Below are 17,110 nucleotides of genomic sequence, written 5' to 3' on the forward strand. Positions count from 1 at the left end.
TAAAGGTGGTTGGGATAGCACAGTGGTGGAAATACTTGATGATGTGTCTGTCCCATTTAGCAGCTTAGGAGCCACCTTTACATGCTAATGCCCACCAGCAACCGCAGCGGGCTTGATGAATAGCTAGCAAAGACACGCATGGCAGTTTGTCTTATGAGTTGCCTACTATTGGTCAGATCCACAGCTTAAGCAAAACTCAGCCACTGCTGAGTTTTGGATTCACAGCACCAGGAGCTAGAGGGTTACAGTGACAATGACCTATAAGCGTGATTAACCAGTTTCTGGCAGTTTGTTTGATCAGGACCAAAAGCGTACTTAGTTTTTTTCGTTTGGTACGGTTCACCTTTACCATGTACTTTTTGCAAGTGAACTATAACTTCTAAAAGAAAGCCATGCGTGTGAGGATCGTTGCTACCATTGGACAGAAATGACTAGGACCGGACAGAGCACAGAACCGGAAAAGGAAGAAAACGCTTCTCATGCCTTTAGATACCTTCGGCATGCTGAACATGTTTTTAACCTGTTTCCAACTCCTTTTAACCTTATGTCGGAAGTTCTCCAGGGTTTCTGAAGGTCTTATTCTCATCTTTTATTATTATCTACAGGACAGAAACCGTATCTAAATGTCATGTTTTAAGAAACAGGAAAAACATCCAGTAAAGACTTGACAGAATCAGAGAAAGCCAGGACCCTTTAGTTCTACTTTGGACAGGATTTGGGCAAAACATTTTAGGAACTGCCTTAAATACCTTTTTCTTCTGTCAGATTGGGTGTCCTCCTGAGTTATTAAGGAACTGGAACACAGGTGTTTGGGACAGGCTGCTAGAAAAAGGGGGTCAAATGGTCCAGCTTATAGTTGTTTTTTAGCCAAGTTGTCTAATATGCAAAAACTCAAAAAATGGTTCATCTTGAGTTGAGGAGCCTTTTATGTCTAAATAATTCATAGGTAGAACTTTAAGTGGGTTAAAAAACAAAAATGGCTGAAAATGGTCAAAGACTGGAACAAGAGCTTTAGCAACAAAAGCAAGCCAATGAAAGCCTGAAGAACTATTAATTACAACCATTTTAAAACGTTACATTAAGCCTGTCTGCTTGGAAGAAAAACTGACACTACGAACTATTAGCACAACTAAAACATGGGGCATACACATTGTTCTTTTTCTCAAATATAATGTATATGTAACAGTGACTCATACACACGTTTAAATTCTAATTTGACAACCATAAGTTAAAAGCATGTGAAATACCTAAACCTTAACATGGCATAAATCTGATATGTACCCCTTACCAACCATTGAAAGCCTGAATGTGTTTTTGAACATCTTCCTTAATTTGTTTTAGGTAAATTACAGACCTCAGCTGATGCACAAATCTAAAATGGTAGCGAAAAATAATCCAAGTTCCAGGTGCATTTTAACAGTAACTTCTCTCTTTTGAGTTAACAGTGCTTGTATGTGGAGGTAAATTGTCACAAAACTGCAAACAAAAATGACCAAAAAAGGTTTTTAGAAAGGAGGCTTTGACAGGCATTTAATTTAAAGGGAAGACTTCTGTTTTAGGTCTCTTTAAGGCCAGATGTTGATACTTAGTGGGAATTCTTTTCAAAACGTCAATTTCTTGAAAAGTACTCATTTCTATTGGTTGTTGAATGCAAAGCACAGCTCTGAAATCTACCATCATAAAATCAAACTGACAATATACACAATAGCTCTTCATGTTAAGTGCACACCATCTATGAACTGTATGCCTTCTTATACAGTAATTACTTGTTTTAGGAACTAGTACAGCTAAGCCCCAAACTAGTCATAGCTTGATAGATTTAAGCTTAAAGTAATCTTTTAATCTTACTAACGTATAATATTAAAGTTATATTAAAGAACTGTGATTCTGTGGATGGAGCTCAAGATTAGGGTGATGGCAAAGAGGCCTTCCAACCTTTACCACTTGGAGCTCATTACCAAAGATAAACTTTCCAACTACCAGTTAAGGTTTGGTTGCTTTAAAGACAAAAATGCTAAAAAGTAATCCTCCACATGCAATTTTTTTCCCTAAAATGTAAATAAAAACAAATTTTTTGTAACGCTGATAATCGTTTGAGAGATGCCCATCTCATTTCCTATTTTATTGGTTGAATATCTTAATCTTCAAGGGGTATCAATAGTTTTGGCTTTAACTGCATAGGTAACTTTACCTTAGACATGGTAATACAAAGCTGTATCGCTATGTATTGGTGTCAGTCTGGAGACACCCACACATAGACACACAGTTTCAGAATTCAGACCACTGGGGAAAACAGAGCATCACATTTGTCCTTTAAAGTGATTCCTTTAATAATTTCGTTCTCAACGTGAGCCCATAAAGGTATCTCGAGATATCATGAAATTAGATTTCTTGGTATTAAAAACGCGTTCCATCTAGTTGGTGTCAAATGTGGCTTTGTCTCGATCAGCAAGTGTAAGCTGTTATTATGAGCCCCAGATATGAATATGTGTTCTTTAATCTTGACATCTTGTATTGTGTTTGAGACTCTTCTTTAAAAGTGTGAAAGGTAGTGGTTCTTTAAATGACCTGGTGTTTTGCCAGCGAACTAATTAAAACTGCTTATTTGGGTGAGCATACAACATGAGCTTACAAAAACATTTCTGATGCCTCCCTCCACCAATTTTTGACTGTTTGTGTGACATCAATTTGCTAGAAAAAAGAATTATACACCAACAAGATACAAATTTGTTGTAGGCCTTGTGAACAACCACGACTGGCTAACCATTAGCCACTAATAATGCTAAGGTTGGCATCTGCTTTTCAGTAACACTAAACCAAAGGAACAATTTCATGAGTCTGAACAGCATTTAATCACCTCTGGTCCACAATCTAAAATACTTAGACTGATCAAGATGGATACAAGACGCAAACAGATATTCTTTAAAATACTGTTTCAGAATGTCAAAATTTAATTCTATTCACGAAAAGACAAAAAGAAGACTACCACTTTTTCTCATTAGTAAAACATTAGAATAGGACAGGCATAAAAACCACAATAAATGGACTGGTGAAACCAACACTGAATAATTCTACAGTGATTAGAAATTTTTTAAAAGCGGTTTTCTGATTAATAAATCTTTATTCTATTTAAGAAAAAAAAAAAAAAAAAGGGATTCTTTATAGTAAACCCAAAGCTGTGTGTTGTTTTGTCTCTTGAGCTGAATGTATCATTTCAACCCCTGGTGCCCATTTTAATCAGAACATGTAAGGTAACAAAGAGAAACTGAATGAATACCTTTTTAAGTCGCTGAACCAAAAGGTTGATTTAGTTCCTCCAGAATCAATTTTTTTATCCCCATCAGTTCTTATAAAATAAGACAAGAACAACAGTGCTTGGCTGTTTGTACAATAGCTTTGACACTGTACATTATAGGAGAATTCTTAACTATAAGTCTTCATGAGTTCCTTGGCTATTTTTAATAAAAAAACATTTAATTTAAATTGAATGTCTAAATATGGACCGCGTCAGTTTCAAACACACTGGAGGCGTGCAGGTGCAACTTGACAGAAACAGTGTCATCATCTATGTATTAAGCAGCTCTACTTTTCCTAAATAGTTCCTTGTTTTCATACATGCACCAAAACAGAAATCTTAGTAATGTTTCTAATAAGAATGCAATGGTGAAAACAGGCATTATCTATCTTTAAAGTATTTTAACTGCCTAAAACCATTTAGACCCAAACATAAAACTCTACAACAGTCTAAACTATGACAAAGGTCATCAAGGGCCTGGGCCGACCCCCTTTTACCTCCTCAAAAAGAAGAAAAAATAAAAGCAACATGTTTGATGACTTTGTTAACTGCAGCACAACTCTTTCCATTTTCAGTGTTTATAAATGAAAGCGCTTCCAGTAAACTGATAAGTGCAGGCACAAATTAAGACTCTACAACACGCGGGTTCAATGGAAATGACGGAAGTACTTTTTTCATTATTAAAACCGCACGGGCCATGACAGAGAAACAGGATGCTGTGTGGTTAAAACAGCAAAAGAAAACGTCACAGTCACAGCCACAAAGACACCTGACGCAGCCCACTCAAACTGCAAATATTCAAATTCATATAAATAAATAATCACAAGTCCAAAAAGACATGTTGATTGCTTTTTCTCCCATTGTTTTTGCCTTTAAACTAAAGATTTTTTATTTTAATTTGACATCCAAAAACATTGGGAAGCACCTCAAAGAGCAGAGGCGTCCTTCAGAGTCAGATGAAAAAAGAATTAGGGCAATGAGTGTGAACCATGCATCATCTTTTTACAACTTAGATGTGACATTTCACCCAGAGCCCTCCATCATTGACGTCAGTCCCAGTCATTGTTAGAGTAGTTTGCCTTATACACCCCCTTCTGTTTTATTGCTTCTTCCACCTTACAGTAACATCAAAAAGAGCGAAACACAGTGGGAGAAAGCCTGTACAGATTGAAAAAGACTGCCTTGTATTTGTGATGAATATAGCTAATCTACAAAGCAATCAATGAGCTGGAAGAATCCAAAAAGGCAAAAAAGTCACTAACATGTTGAAAAAAACTGCCTGCAATACATTTTACCTACAGATAGAAGATTTGAATTTCTTTTTTTTTTTTATTGGGGGTTATTGTATGATTTATGATTTATTGTTGTGGGGGAAAAAAATGCTCCTTGAACGTTATTGCCGAGCAGGGAAAATGCCAGCTAATGTCATGCTTGTAGCCATTCGGGGTGGGGTGTGAGTTGCACCTCCCACTTCCATTAGCTATTATTTGCTTTACTGCTGAGAGTATTAATAAATTGTGTTTTGATAAGTTAATATCAAGCTAATTATTTTCATATTGCAGAAATCTCCATGAACAAACAACTGGTGCCTGTTATCTGAGAAGTGGAAATGAATCAATGAATCATTAAAATGATTTTTTTTTTTAAAAGAAAAAACCTGACAGTGAGAGAAAATGTTTTTACTGTTTTAGGTCAGTTCCTAAATTACAGAAACATGAGAGAAACACTTTTTTTTCCTATTATGTATTTATATTTTTTTAAGTATGACATTTACTTAAATCCAGATGAGATCATGGCTTTGTAATCTTCACCTGTGGATGTAGTTTAAAGCAGCAGCTCAAACAAACTGCTTCCTGCTGTGAATTTATGGAAAAATCTAAAGAAATTAGCCATGATAGCCAGCGTGACATTTGGAGGAAAACAGTTGGCCCTATGAGAAAAAACAAACACAGGTGGAAATACTGAAACAGCATCTCAAGACATAAGCGAAGAAGAAAGACCTTGGCTGCACTCCTCCGAATGGACATTGACCTTAGGCATACCGCCAAATTAGTTACTAAGTGGCTCAAGGACAAAGAGAGTCAGTGTCTTGGAGAAGCCCTGATCTTAGTTTCCTAGATAATTCATGAACAGAGTAAAAAGGTGTGTGTGTGTGAGTAAGACGGCTTACAGACTAGTTCTGAGACTTAACTCAAAGGACGGATGGGTCACCTGACAGACCAACAGGGTCTTCTCTGCTACGCCTGAAAGTTGCTCTTCAAAATGCATATTTCACAATCTGGGTTTTACTTCACATGATGCAAAGTTAATGAGAGGGAAATTATGGGGGATTTATTCTAAATCAGGTGGGTCCTCAAAAGACTACAGCAGATCAAGAGAAGGGGAAGAGGCTGGGTTAAAGCTAATAAACTGTCAGAAAGTGACAGCAGCACAACTACGTCAATGAAGCAACCACTTCACAAAGTGGGGCTTTCCTTTAGCAGTTGCAATGTTTTCTAATGGTTTACAAATCTGTTGCAATAATCAAAATGAATCTTTTTGGTTTTTACTCTTAAGGGCAAAGTTCCAGAGTCATCTATTTTTAGTATTTGAAATGCCAAACACTACAGCCTTAAAGAGGTAAAATGTACATGACACAGAAAGGTATATAATGCCTTGTTACAACCACAAACATCATTGCTTTTTATTAGGAGTTTGTTAAAGTAGTGTATAATTGTGAAATGGAAGAAGAGTGATGCATGCAGCACAGGGTATGTTCCCCAGTTTTGCACATTGAAAGATAATGCCTGAAAATAAATAAAATGGATTAAACATTGTTATGATTATGGTTTATCTAGATGAATAGGATGAATAGGCAAAAACTGATTAAGTTACCAAAAGTTTTTTTTTTTTCCAAGACTTATTCATCTAAACGATAAAAAAAGACTTTGTAAATAAACTGGAAAAAAACAAATTGACTAAGTTTTGTAGCTTTTATATTAAACATTTTTCAAATAATTTTATAGGTTTATGATTAAAAAGATTGATTCAGATGAGGAAAAATTGTGATTTTGTGAGGCAAATCTTTATCTGTAAAAGAGAAAAGTGTTTGTGCATGACTATATCCTTACCCTGATCATTTCAGCCACATAGCTTTCCGGCCCAGTGAACTCTGTGGAGTCCTTGACCTTGACCAGGACGATGAAGAACAGGTAGTGCCACATGTTGTGCTCCACCTTGATGTGTTCTTCAAAAGTAACCGTCTTATTGTCAAACTTGTCTCTCTCCAGACCTAAAAAGAAAACAATATAACCCCAGCCACACACACCCAAATAAACATTATACTCATTTCTTCTCAATTCTTAGGGGGAGTGAAAAAATGCGCCTTATTACAGAATGACATAATTGTTCTTGTGACCTAAATGAGGGTGACTGTGAAAATAAGAGGAAATGGGGTCATGCGGGAATGGGCAGACAAAACGTCAGAGATGAGAGCTGCTTTTTTTTTTTTTGCTTTTGGTGTTACAATAAATCCCAGTAGTCTATCCACAATCTTGCATTCTATTTACAAAAGAAGGATAAAGCTTCAGTGTTGCCAAACCCAGAGAGCAGTGATCATTTGACCAAAATGTCAATAAGAGACTGTTTAGGCCAGTGACTGTGTGTGTGTACAGTGTAACATGGTCAAGCCCCATATGGCAACAGGAAGAAACACTCCTCCTCCACAGCAGCACCTTCCGTGACTAAACCTTCATTCTGGGAAGAGGAGGCGTAGGGTTTTTTTACACAGAAAATCAGCCCCCATTTTGCAAGCAGCCCTGATGTGAACCTGCTGCAGAGCAGTGGCATGTTCATACAAGAGCAGAGTAGGGCAGACCACTCGCAGGATTTCACTTAATGTCGACTGAAAGCCATAGCTTTTACACCTGCTGCTCGGCTAAAGGTTCATGCTGCACATGAAGTACTGATTGCAGCTTTGGCACAAATGGAACTAAAAGGCATCTATTTTTGTTTGAGTTTTTTGGCAGGAATTACAACTATTATATATAGGGATTATTGTGAAAAGACCGAACTAAAAATTGTGACACAGGTCATGAGTAACCTCCCCATGAGCCTGAAGGCCATAGAGTCTGGTGAGAAGATTAGCTGCAAAAACAAAGCAACCCAACATAAGTGTTTACCTACCACAAATGAAACATGTCGTCTTTAGAATTTCCTCTTTCTTTTGCTTTTCACTCCTCAAGTCGGCAAACGTATCGATAATGACACCAAAGATGAGGTTGAGGACAATAATGATGACCATGAAGAAGAAAAGTAGGTCGTAGATAACTCTGGCTGCAAACAAGGGTTCCTAAAGAAGGCAGAAAACAAGTGAACATGAGCACCATGAGCTTTGAGCTGATTTCATTCTCAGTTGAAATATTTGGTCAGTTTCCCATTATTTTCCAAATTCTGTTTTTTTTTTCCTTTTTTCTAACCATAGGGCAATGTTTTGCTCTGATCAACAATGTCTTTATGTTTGAAACAGGTTTTTATGGTTTAACATTAATGGTGCTTTAACAGATATTACCATGTGATGCACCCTCAATCAGGATGTCCAGGGGACATGACATCCAGGTTTTCCAAAACAAAATTTTATACCAAATTTCAAAAACACTTTTTTTTCCCTGTTCTTATTTTACCATAGACTATCTTTACTGGGATCTGTTACAAACAAAGAAGCAGCTATTATGGGTCTATTTCTTTTTCGTAGTTGCATGAGTGAGCTGCACTCACTAATGCTTTTAGAAGCATTCCTAAGACCATTCAGTGGTTTCTGCTACGGTACAATGTTTGTTTTAGGTACAATCTTGAAGGAGCGCCATGGAAGTTGACAGAAGGTCTTTGGACAAATGTTATACTTACTGTCCCCCTCTTTCATACCTTGCCATGTATTCTGGCTTATGGAAAATGTGTTATGTGGGTCTAAATGTGAGGAAATGAAGGGTGTTTTGTATAAAATTAACTCCACGTCTTTGAAGTAGGTGCATCTCTTTTCATGCACTCCTGTTCCTAACAGTTCATATGTATAGGGATCAAGAGAGCGGAATTAAAATTTTTTGCTGAGTTGATTTTGCGGTTTTTAAGGATCAACCAACCTTCTGGGAAAGAAAGTTGATGCTTTATGAGTACAACTAAGTAGTCAGATACTTCACTGAATTAAGGCAAATTTGTGCACCTAAGTAGGTTTGCTGCTTTCTAACGTTGTCAAGAGTCGCTGCCCTGATATTTCCTATGCGTTTAAGTTAGCGATGGTGTTAGAAAAGGTAGCCATTAGAGGGCAGTTCTGAGTTAGCTTCTGAATTTAGACAAGTTTTAAATATTAACAAACATGGCAATGGCAGTAGAATTTTGGTAATGTACATTCTCAGAAAGAAACATAAAAAGCAACACCACAGTAGGCGGAGGTGCTCTGTGTGGGCATTAAATACATCGCGGCATGTGGATAGATAAGCTCCGCCAGCTATAATGCGCTACACTGTCCCCTTCCACCATTAACTGGTGGAGTTGCTCCATTTGTTGTGCTTGGATGTAAGCTCCCTGATGACGGACTAAACTAGTGAACGTAGCATAGCATGAAATTAATTAATGCTATTAAAGGCTCATTGCTGTAATATTTGAGTCACAGATAAGTATACTCTGTAGCAGCTGTGTACATGTGTAATATACTTGGCTCTTGTGCTGACATTTCCAAAAGAGACATAAAAAAATCTAAATATTTGAAAGGACGTTTCTGAAAAAAAAAAAAAAAAAGATTAAAATACTTTCAGAAGCAATTATTGACAGGAAGAGAAGGAAAGAGCAGCAGCATCTTTGTTCAGAAAGAGGTAGGCAGGCCACTCTTGAAAAGCTGCACCACTGGACCTGCTTTTTCCATTTGTAAGATAATGGCTCTCATTATGGGTCTCTGAAGCCTCAAAAATACTTTGTAACAATTTTCAGATTGATGGATGTCAGTGATTGCGTTTCTCATTTGTTCTGGAATTTCTTTAGATCAGGGCATGATGGGTTTCTATTTGAGATATTTCATGTGTCAGATAGATTCTATTTAAGTTAATTCCTTTTTCTGCTGGTCTGGCAGTATTTAGGCATGGGTGTGGCTCATAACATTGTATGTTTTCCAAACATTTGGTTAATAACAGTAAGTTAAGAATTTAAAAACAGTTGACACTTTTTCACACAGGACCTGGTTAATCTTTAATAATGAAAACCTTTATTTGAAAACTCAGATTATCATTGTGCAATATAAATATTTGCTTAATGATCTGGAAAATTTGTTATCCATAAGAAGAAATATGTAAAGCGGTTAATACATTTTTCTTGCACTGTAAGATATTTTTTATCATCATAATGTAAAATCACAACAACTGCCCTACTGACAAAACATTTTATAAAGCAAAATGCTAACTTTACAACAGTGGCTAAATTCCTTACCAGTTACTGCTTGGCTCACATATACTAAAATGTAAACATGTAACTACCAAAACTCCTTCCTTTACAGAGGTGGTCAAACTTGCTGATGATTTGCTAAACAGTGCATTTGATTAGCAGCACCTAGTTGATACTTTCCTGCTTAACAGTCGGGTTTTATTAATCAGTTAGCAGTTTTCCTGCAGTAAAAATGCAACAGAAAGTGCTTTAGAGACTTTAAAAACAAGGGATAAAGCATGCAAAAAACAAGCACACCTTACAATGCTAAAGTAGGGTAAAATTTTAATTATTTTCAACTGGAATTAAATGTCATAAAATGTTGAGCTGAGCAAATCCAATCACAGTCACAAGCAAACACCTTGGACTAAAACCAATCATACATTTGAAAACAGAAGCCCTTTAAAGTTGATTGTGAAATGCACAGACAGCTAGAAGTAAGGGTGTATCAAGGCATTTTTCATTTAATATAAAGCTTTTTAATGTTCACATGGTTTCAGTTCACTAAAACGTATGTTATGGAATTGGTTGCATGTTTCTAGACATTTAAGGTTAGATTTAAATATTATAACATGTTAAGACCAAATCCTCTTTATTAAATTTAGATCTGTAGAACCTCAGAACATACAGGTCCTTCTCAAAATATTAGCATATTGTGATAAAGTTCATTATTTTCCATAATGTCATGATGAAAATTTAACATTCATATATTTTAGATTCATTGCACACTAACTGAAATATTTCAGGTCTTTTATTGTTTTAATACGGATGATTTTGGCATACAGCTCATGAAAACCCAAAATTCCTATCTCACAAAATTAGCATATCATTAAAAGGGTCTCTAAACGAGCTATGAACCTAATCATCTGAATCAACGAGTTAACTCTAAACACCTGCAAAAGATTCCTGAGGCCTTTAAAACTCCCAGCCTGGTTCATCACTCAAAACCCCAATCATGGGTAAGACTGCCGACCTGACTGCTGTCCAGAAGGCCACTATTGACACCCTCAAGCAAGAGGGTAAGACACAGAAAGAAATTTCTGAACGAATAGGCTGTTCCCAGAGTGCTGTATCAAGGCACCTCAGTGGGAAGTCTGTGGAAAGGAAAAAGTGTGTCAGAAAACGCTGCACAACGAGAAGAGGTGACCGGACCCTGAGGAAGATTGTAGAGAAGGGCCAATTCCAGACCTTGGGGGACCTGCGGAAGCAGTGGACTGAGTCTGGAGTAGAAACATCCAGAGTCACCGTGCACAGGTGTGTGCAGGAAATGGGCTACAGGTGCCGCATTCCCCAGGTCAAGCCATCTTTGAACCAGAAACAGCGGCAGAAGCGCCTGACCTGGGCTACAGAGAAGCAGCACTGGACTGTTGCTCAGTGGTCCAAAGTACTTTTTTCAGATGAAAGCAAATTTTGCATGTCATTCGGAAATCAAGGTGCCAGAGTCTGGAGGAAGACTGGGGAGAAGGAAATGCCAAAATGCCAGAAGTCCAGTGTCAAGTACCCACAGTCAGTGATGGTCTGGGGTGCCGTGTCAGCTGCTGGTGTTGGTCCACTGTGTTTTATCAAGGGCAGGGTCAATGCAGCTAGCTATCAGGAGATTTTGGAGCACTTCATGCTTCCATCTGCTGAAAAGCTTTATGGAGATGAAGATTTCATTTTTCAGCACGACCTGGCACCTGCTCACAGTGCCAAAACCACTGGTAAATGGTTTACTCGCCATGGTATCACTGTGCTCAATTGGCCTGCCAACTCTCCTGACCTGAACCCCATAGAGAATCTGTGGGATATTGTGAAGAGAACGTTGAGAGACTCAAGACCCAACACTCTGGATGAGCTAAAGGCCGCTATCGAAGCATCCTGGGCCTCCATAAGACCTCAGCAGTGCCACAGGCTGATTGCCTCCATGCCACGCCGCATTGAAGCAGTGATTTCTGCAAAAGGATTCCCGACCAAGTATTGAGTGCATAACTGTACATGATTATTTGAAGGTTGACATTTTTTGTATTAAAAACACTTTTCTTTTATTGATCGGATGAAATATGCTAATTCTGTGAGATAGGAATTTTGGGTTTTCATGAGCTGTATGCCAAAATCATCCGTATTAAGACAATAAAATACCTGAAATATTTCAGTTAGTGTGCAATGAATCTAAAATATATGAATGTTAAATTTTCATCATGACATTATGGAAAATAATGAACTTTATCACAATATGCTAATATTTTGAGAAGGACCTGTATGTGTACTCACTGTGAAAAAGCAAAGGAACCTTTAAAATAATCTAAATCTAAGTTCAGGGTTAAAACACAAACATTTACTACATATCTACGTTTTTGTCCTCATGCTAAAACTGTTGCGTACTGTCAATCATAGAGGTCTATCAGTGAATACAGGGGAGCGTCCTGCTGCATGCAAGTCATTTCTCTGTCATAGACAATGTGACATAAAAAGAAACAGAGCAGAAAATTCTCATAAGTACTAATCTAAGGAAAGTTTATATATGTCTGAGTCCACTCTCTCATTCTTTAGTTAAGGCTGCAGGACTCAGCCATTTTGTGATAGAGTACAAGCTTGCCTTCCTCCTGCATGAGACAACTTTATCATTTCTGGAATGCTGGAAAATACAAAAGTCTCTAATACAGCTGCTTTGATGTTTCAGCAGAGCACATCTGAGTGAGACAGAGCCGCTTTATGCAGACTGCAGCCCGCACTGCATTTTTCTGGAAATAAACCAGCCAACTTTAACCAACTGGATCAGATTTGCTACATGATTTTTGAAGTTAGACAAATTAACAGCTTTTTGGCCTTGTTAAAACATAAACGCCAGTTTCAAGAGCTGTCACTTTACTACATTTACTTTTATTTAATTCAACTTGAATCTGGCTGTGTGGCGGGAAAATGGTCGAGTATTCACCTCCTGTGTGGTGCTCTGCCGTTTTCTGTGTCGGAGAAGAAAGCTTCAAAATATATAGATGTTCTTTCCCGTAAACCTTTGTTTGATCACTCTCACAGAAACCTGTGTATGAATTGTTGGGTTTGTTTACTCTGTACCTCTTTGGATGGTTTCCGCAGGACGTCCCCAACACCTCCTCCACTCCTCAGGCCGTGACTCAGTACTGTGACAATGCACATGAGTAAGGAATCACACGTTCGCTCCTTGTCCTCAATCACCACTGATGGCTGGACACCAATGGAAGCTATGAAGGCAAAGAAGATGTTAACTTTTTAGATCATGCTGTGACCAAATGCAAGGTTTTTCTGCTTGAGCAGAGCCTCTGCTTTTATCGATCACATTTCTAGTTCTCTAGATTTCCACAGATCTATTCAAATAGGAAGTCACTTTGGATGAACTAATCTTGCAGCGAGATGCAGCGATCAGAATTGTGTGAATGATTTTGAGCTTTGACCTGCTGATACCTGCCGATTTCTCTTTAAGGACTAAAACGTAAGAAAATATAACATGTTTTTGTTAGCTTGCTTGGGTATGTCACTAACAAGGTCTTAATATTGTTAAACACAGACAAAATGATTAGACAGCACAGATTTTAAACCGTCTTTGGCATCTTGTATTAAGGCTCCCACTGAGTCGGGGGCACCTGACTCCGGACACATCCGTGCAAAGCTTGATTTCTACAACCACGTGAGCCGTGTCACACAAACTGCTTGGCGGAAAAAAGTCTCCACAACGATCTGTTTTATATGTGACACACTGCTCCAAGCAACCAGTCACAAGGACGCGCACCTTCTTTTCCTTTGTTTTTCCAAAGTTACAAGTCAATTAGCTTCTTCTTCCTCATCCAAGGACGCCATGCCAAAAAGTGTAGCAATGTAGCAGTTTGTCACAAGAAATTAGGACATTGGTACATGCGACTATGAAATCTAAAACGTCCGCAGACAGTGGATATAAAAATATATAAATAGGCGCGGTGCTGATGGTGTAGGGGTTAAGCGCGAGACCATGTACAGAGGCTACAGTCCTCGAAGCGGCTGTCCCGGGTCCGAGTCCCGGACCCGGTGGCATTTACCGAATGTCTCCCAATCTCTCTACCCCTCTTCTGTCTACCTACTGTCAAAAATAAAGGCCACTAGTGCTGAAAAAAAAAAGTTAATTAAAAAAAAATATTTATATAAATAATGTATAATTAATTATAAACTTTTAGAACTGGTTTGTTAAAGCGGCTCCATTAAAAGAGCCTGTGAGAACTTGGTAAGTATGGAATTTCCTCCAATTAGCGAAAAAACTATCCCATACTTCAACGTTGATGAAGGGTTTGGAAGCTTAGACAAGGTCAGGGGCCAAGCAGTGCGGGGATTGGATATGGCTGACTGATCAGTTTTAAAGTGCTGGATGTGTTCATTATTGAATAGTATTTTTACCATCAAGATTAGTCGGTTCCAAAGACTTAATATTTGGAGTTAAAGGCTTTCTGCGCCATCACTGAATGGACTATTCAATTCACTTGTACCTGATGGTTTTTAATCCCTGACCTTTTCACCTAAGGGCTAAGCATCAGGTCTCAGGCTTGTCAACCTCTCTCCCACACTACGAGGGGTTCAAACCCCTGACCTTTCAACCATGTGGCCCGGTTTGCCTTAATATCATGATTGTTTAGCTGTCAATTTCGATGATTCAGGAAAAGGAGGAGACATTTTAAACAAACATATACAGACAAACCACAAGCATAATTATACACAAACACTCTGGAATCTCATGCATGCACCAACACGTGGATGCAAACTTAGTAGAATCCTTAAACCTTAACACCCTGTTTTCAACATATTTTTACTTTCACTTTTGTCAACGTACCATCCATGACGGCCTCTGTGGAACAATTTTCTCCATTTTCCTTTTGACACACTCCACCCGAGAACAGCTCTCCAATCATGCTAGCTCCATGTTCTGTTCAGTAACAGAATGTGCATGATTATGCAGCTGAACAAAAGTCGATTTCACATTTACATTTGCACAATGCATACAGTGCCTTGCAGAAGTATTGATACCCGTAAAAAGTTTGTCACGTTCCAACCACAAACTGTAATATATTCGATCAGGATTTAAGTGATTTGTATTCCGTACCAAAGTCAATAGTTAGTAAATCAACCTATTGCTGCAGGTACAACCTACCAGTGTCTACCAGTTTTGCACAAAGGGCAAAGACTAAAGTTTTTGCCCAGTCCTCAATGTAAAATAGCTCAAGGTCAGTCAAAATAGAAGGGGATCTTCTGTAAACAGCAAGTCTTGCCACAGAATCTCAAATGGATTAAGAACTGGACTATGAGTAAAGCATTCTAACATCAATATGCGCTGATGTACACCGTTACGTTGTAGCTCTGGCTGTGTATTTAGGGTTTTTGTTCTGCTAGAACCTGAACATGGACCCAGTTTTAATTGAGCTCCATGCATCTTCCCATAATCTATGATCAGCTACCCTGTCTCTGCTGTAGAAAAGCAACACAGCATGACAATGCCACCACTATGTTTTATTGCAGGGATGGTGACTTGAAGAGGTTGGACAGCTTTTCACCACATCTTAGTTTTGCATGTAGTCCATAAAGTTTAGTTTTGGTCTCATCTGAACAGAGTACCTTCTTCCACATATGTGTTGTTTCTCCAATATCAGCTTGTAACAAACTGGAAACAAGACTTCTAATGGCTTTTGTGGAAGATTTGTAGAATGCACAATAAGCCCTGTCACGAGATTTTCCCACCTGCACTTCCTCTAGAGGAGGATAGATCAAAAGTGGGTTACTTTGAGCTCATTCCCCTTTTTCCAAACTTTTTTCTCAGAAATAAGGCAGATTAAGCAAATTCAGAACCACTTTTTTAAACTCTAGAGAAAGAAATAGACATCTGACAATGTTAGACTTTAATGAGCTTAATTAATAGCTCTCTGAACATTCAGCTCCTCATAGAAACGGCCATTGCCGCAGAAACATTGATTCGTTTTTTTTCTATGTTTAATTAGATCCTTAGAAAATAAGATTCAATAATCATTCAATTTCAATTTAAGTATTACTATGGTTGATTTGTTAAATAAATCCTTTTTTTTGATCAATTTAAAATATCTCTTCCTCCTGATGTGACAGTATGGCTAACTAAACAGAGACAATTCACCTTTCCGATTTGATTTGAGAATGATAAAGTATTTAATGAGTGTAATAAAGTCCTGATACATAAATATAATTGAACATAGCCTGTATAATCCCTGCAGTGCTTTCCTTGCCCAGAACTGTCAGGTTTGGTGGACAGCCATATTTTAGTAGGTTTGAATTTGTACGGATTGAACTTAACCGAGTTAGTCAATGTTTGGGATACTATTTAATGAACTAACTCTGCTTTACTACTTCACCACAACTTTATCTCTGACCTGTCTGCTGTGTTCCTTGATCTTCATGAGGCTGTTTGTTCTCCAATGTTCTCTAGAAAAATCTCTGAAGCCTTCACAGAACAGATGGATTTACACTGGGACTAAATTGCCCACACAGATGGACTCTATTTAACAATCAGGTGATTTCTGAAGGCAATTAGATTGACTGGATTTCACCAGAGTCCAGAGTAAAGGGGGATGATTAGAAATGCGTGGCCCACTTTTCAGATTTGTTCTACACCAAGAAAGAAAAAAAATAAAACAATGTATCACCTTCCTTCCCCTTGATAATTATGTGCTACTTTGTGTTGGTCACATAAAATCCCACAAACATTGAAGTTTGTGTTTGTAACGTGACATGTGGGAGAAGTTCAAGGGATGTGAATACTTTTCCAAGGCACTATATGGTTGGTCACAACACCAATATTATAAAAAAAAGTAGGGGGGGTAGGGAATAGGAGTTTGGTTAAAACATAGGGACATTTTCATCATTCTCCTTGGCTATGCTGATATTTCTTAGACATTTAAGACATTTTGGTAATGAAGAAAAACATTCCATATGCTTTTGAGTTTATGGGCCAAGGAGGGCAAGAAACGATTGCTTATGCCTGCAGGGGAATGAGAGGCAACCTGAATTTGAACAAACCGAGAGTTTTGTTGGGTATCCTGTCGACAGCCAACATAAAGTCATCCTTGAAGAAGATATATCCCACAATAGAGAAGAGGTAGACGAGGATAAGGGCCAACACAGCTGTCAGAACAATGGAGCGTCCATTTCGGGTGACGCTCTTTATTACGTTCAGTAAGGTCTCTTCTCGGTAAACAAGATCAAAGAGCTGAAAAGAGAAAGGTTTACAAATGTGTGTACGCCAGGAAATGCACTGAAAAAAGGACAGTGTGTTATATATGCATGAGGGGTCATAAATCTAACATTTCTTAAGAAAGCACAGGGGAAAAATAACAATAAATAATTGCCTTTGTTTTCATTCAGTTCAGCCTT

General features: G+C 38.0%; 1 protein-coding gene and 1 long non-coding RNA gene across 6 annotated transcripts in view; one reads left to right on the forward strand and one right to left on the reverse strand.

The window, feature by feature from the left end:
- itpr1b (inositol 1,4,5-trisphosphate receptor, type 1b) overlaps nt 1–17,110 on the reverse strand; it is a 155,479-nt gene that overhangs the window by 8,564 nt on the left and 129,805 nt on the right. For all 5 annotated transcript variants that reach the window (XM_047347351.1, XM_047347350.1, XM_047347348.1 and 2 more), the window contains 5 exons: nt 16,757–16,946; nt 14,550–14,642; nt 12,794–12,939; nt 7,460–7,625; nt 6,406–6,566 (listed from right to left, as the gene is read on the reverse strand). In XM_047347351.1, coding sequence (XP_047203307.1) covers nt 6,406–6,566; nt 7,460–7,625; nt 12,794–12,939; nt 14,550–14,642; nt 16,757–16,946 — 756 coding nt within the window. The remainder of the gene's footprint in view (nt 1–6,405; nt 6,567–7,459; nt 7,626–12,793; nt 12,940–14,549; nt 14,643–16,756; nt 16,947–17,110) is intronic.
- The window catches only part of LOC124856654, a 63,146-nt gene that overhangs the window by 4,459 nt on the left and 41,577 nt on the right, over nt 1–17,110 (forward strand). The gene's annotated exons all lie outside the window — the stretch shown is intronic.

The sequence above is a fragment of the Girardinichthys multiradiatus genome, chromosome 20 (assembly GCF_021462225.1).
Source record: "Girardinichthys multiradiatus isolate DD_20200921_A chromosome 20, DD_fGirMul_XY1, whole genome shotgun sequence".
Classification (NCBI taxonomy): Eukaryota; Metazoa; Chordata; class Actinopteri; order Cyprinodontiformes; family Goodeidae; genus Girardinichthys; species Girardinichthys multiradiatus.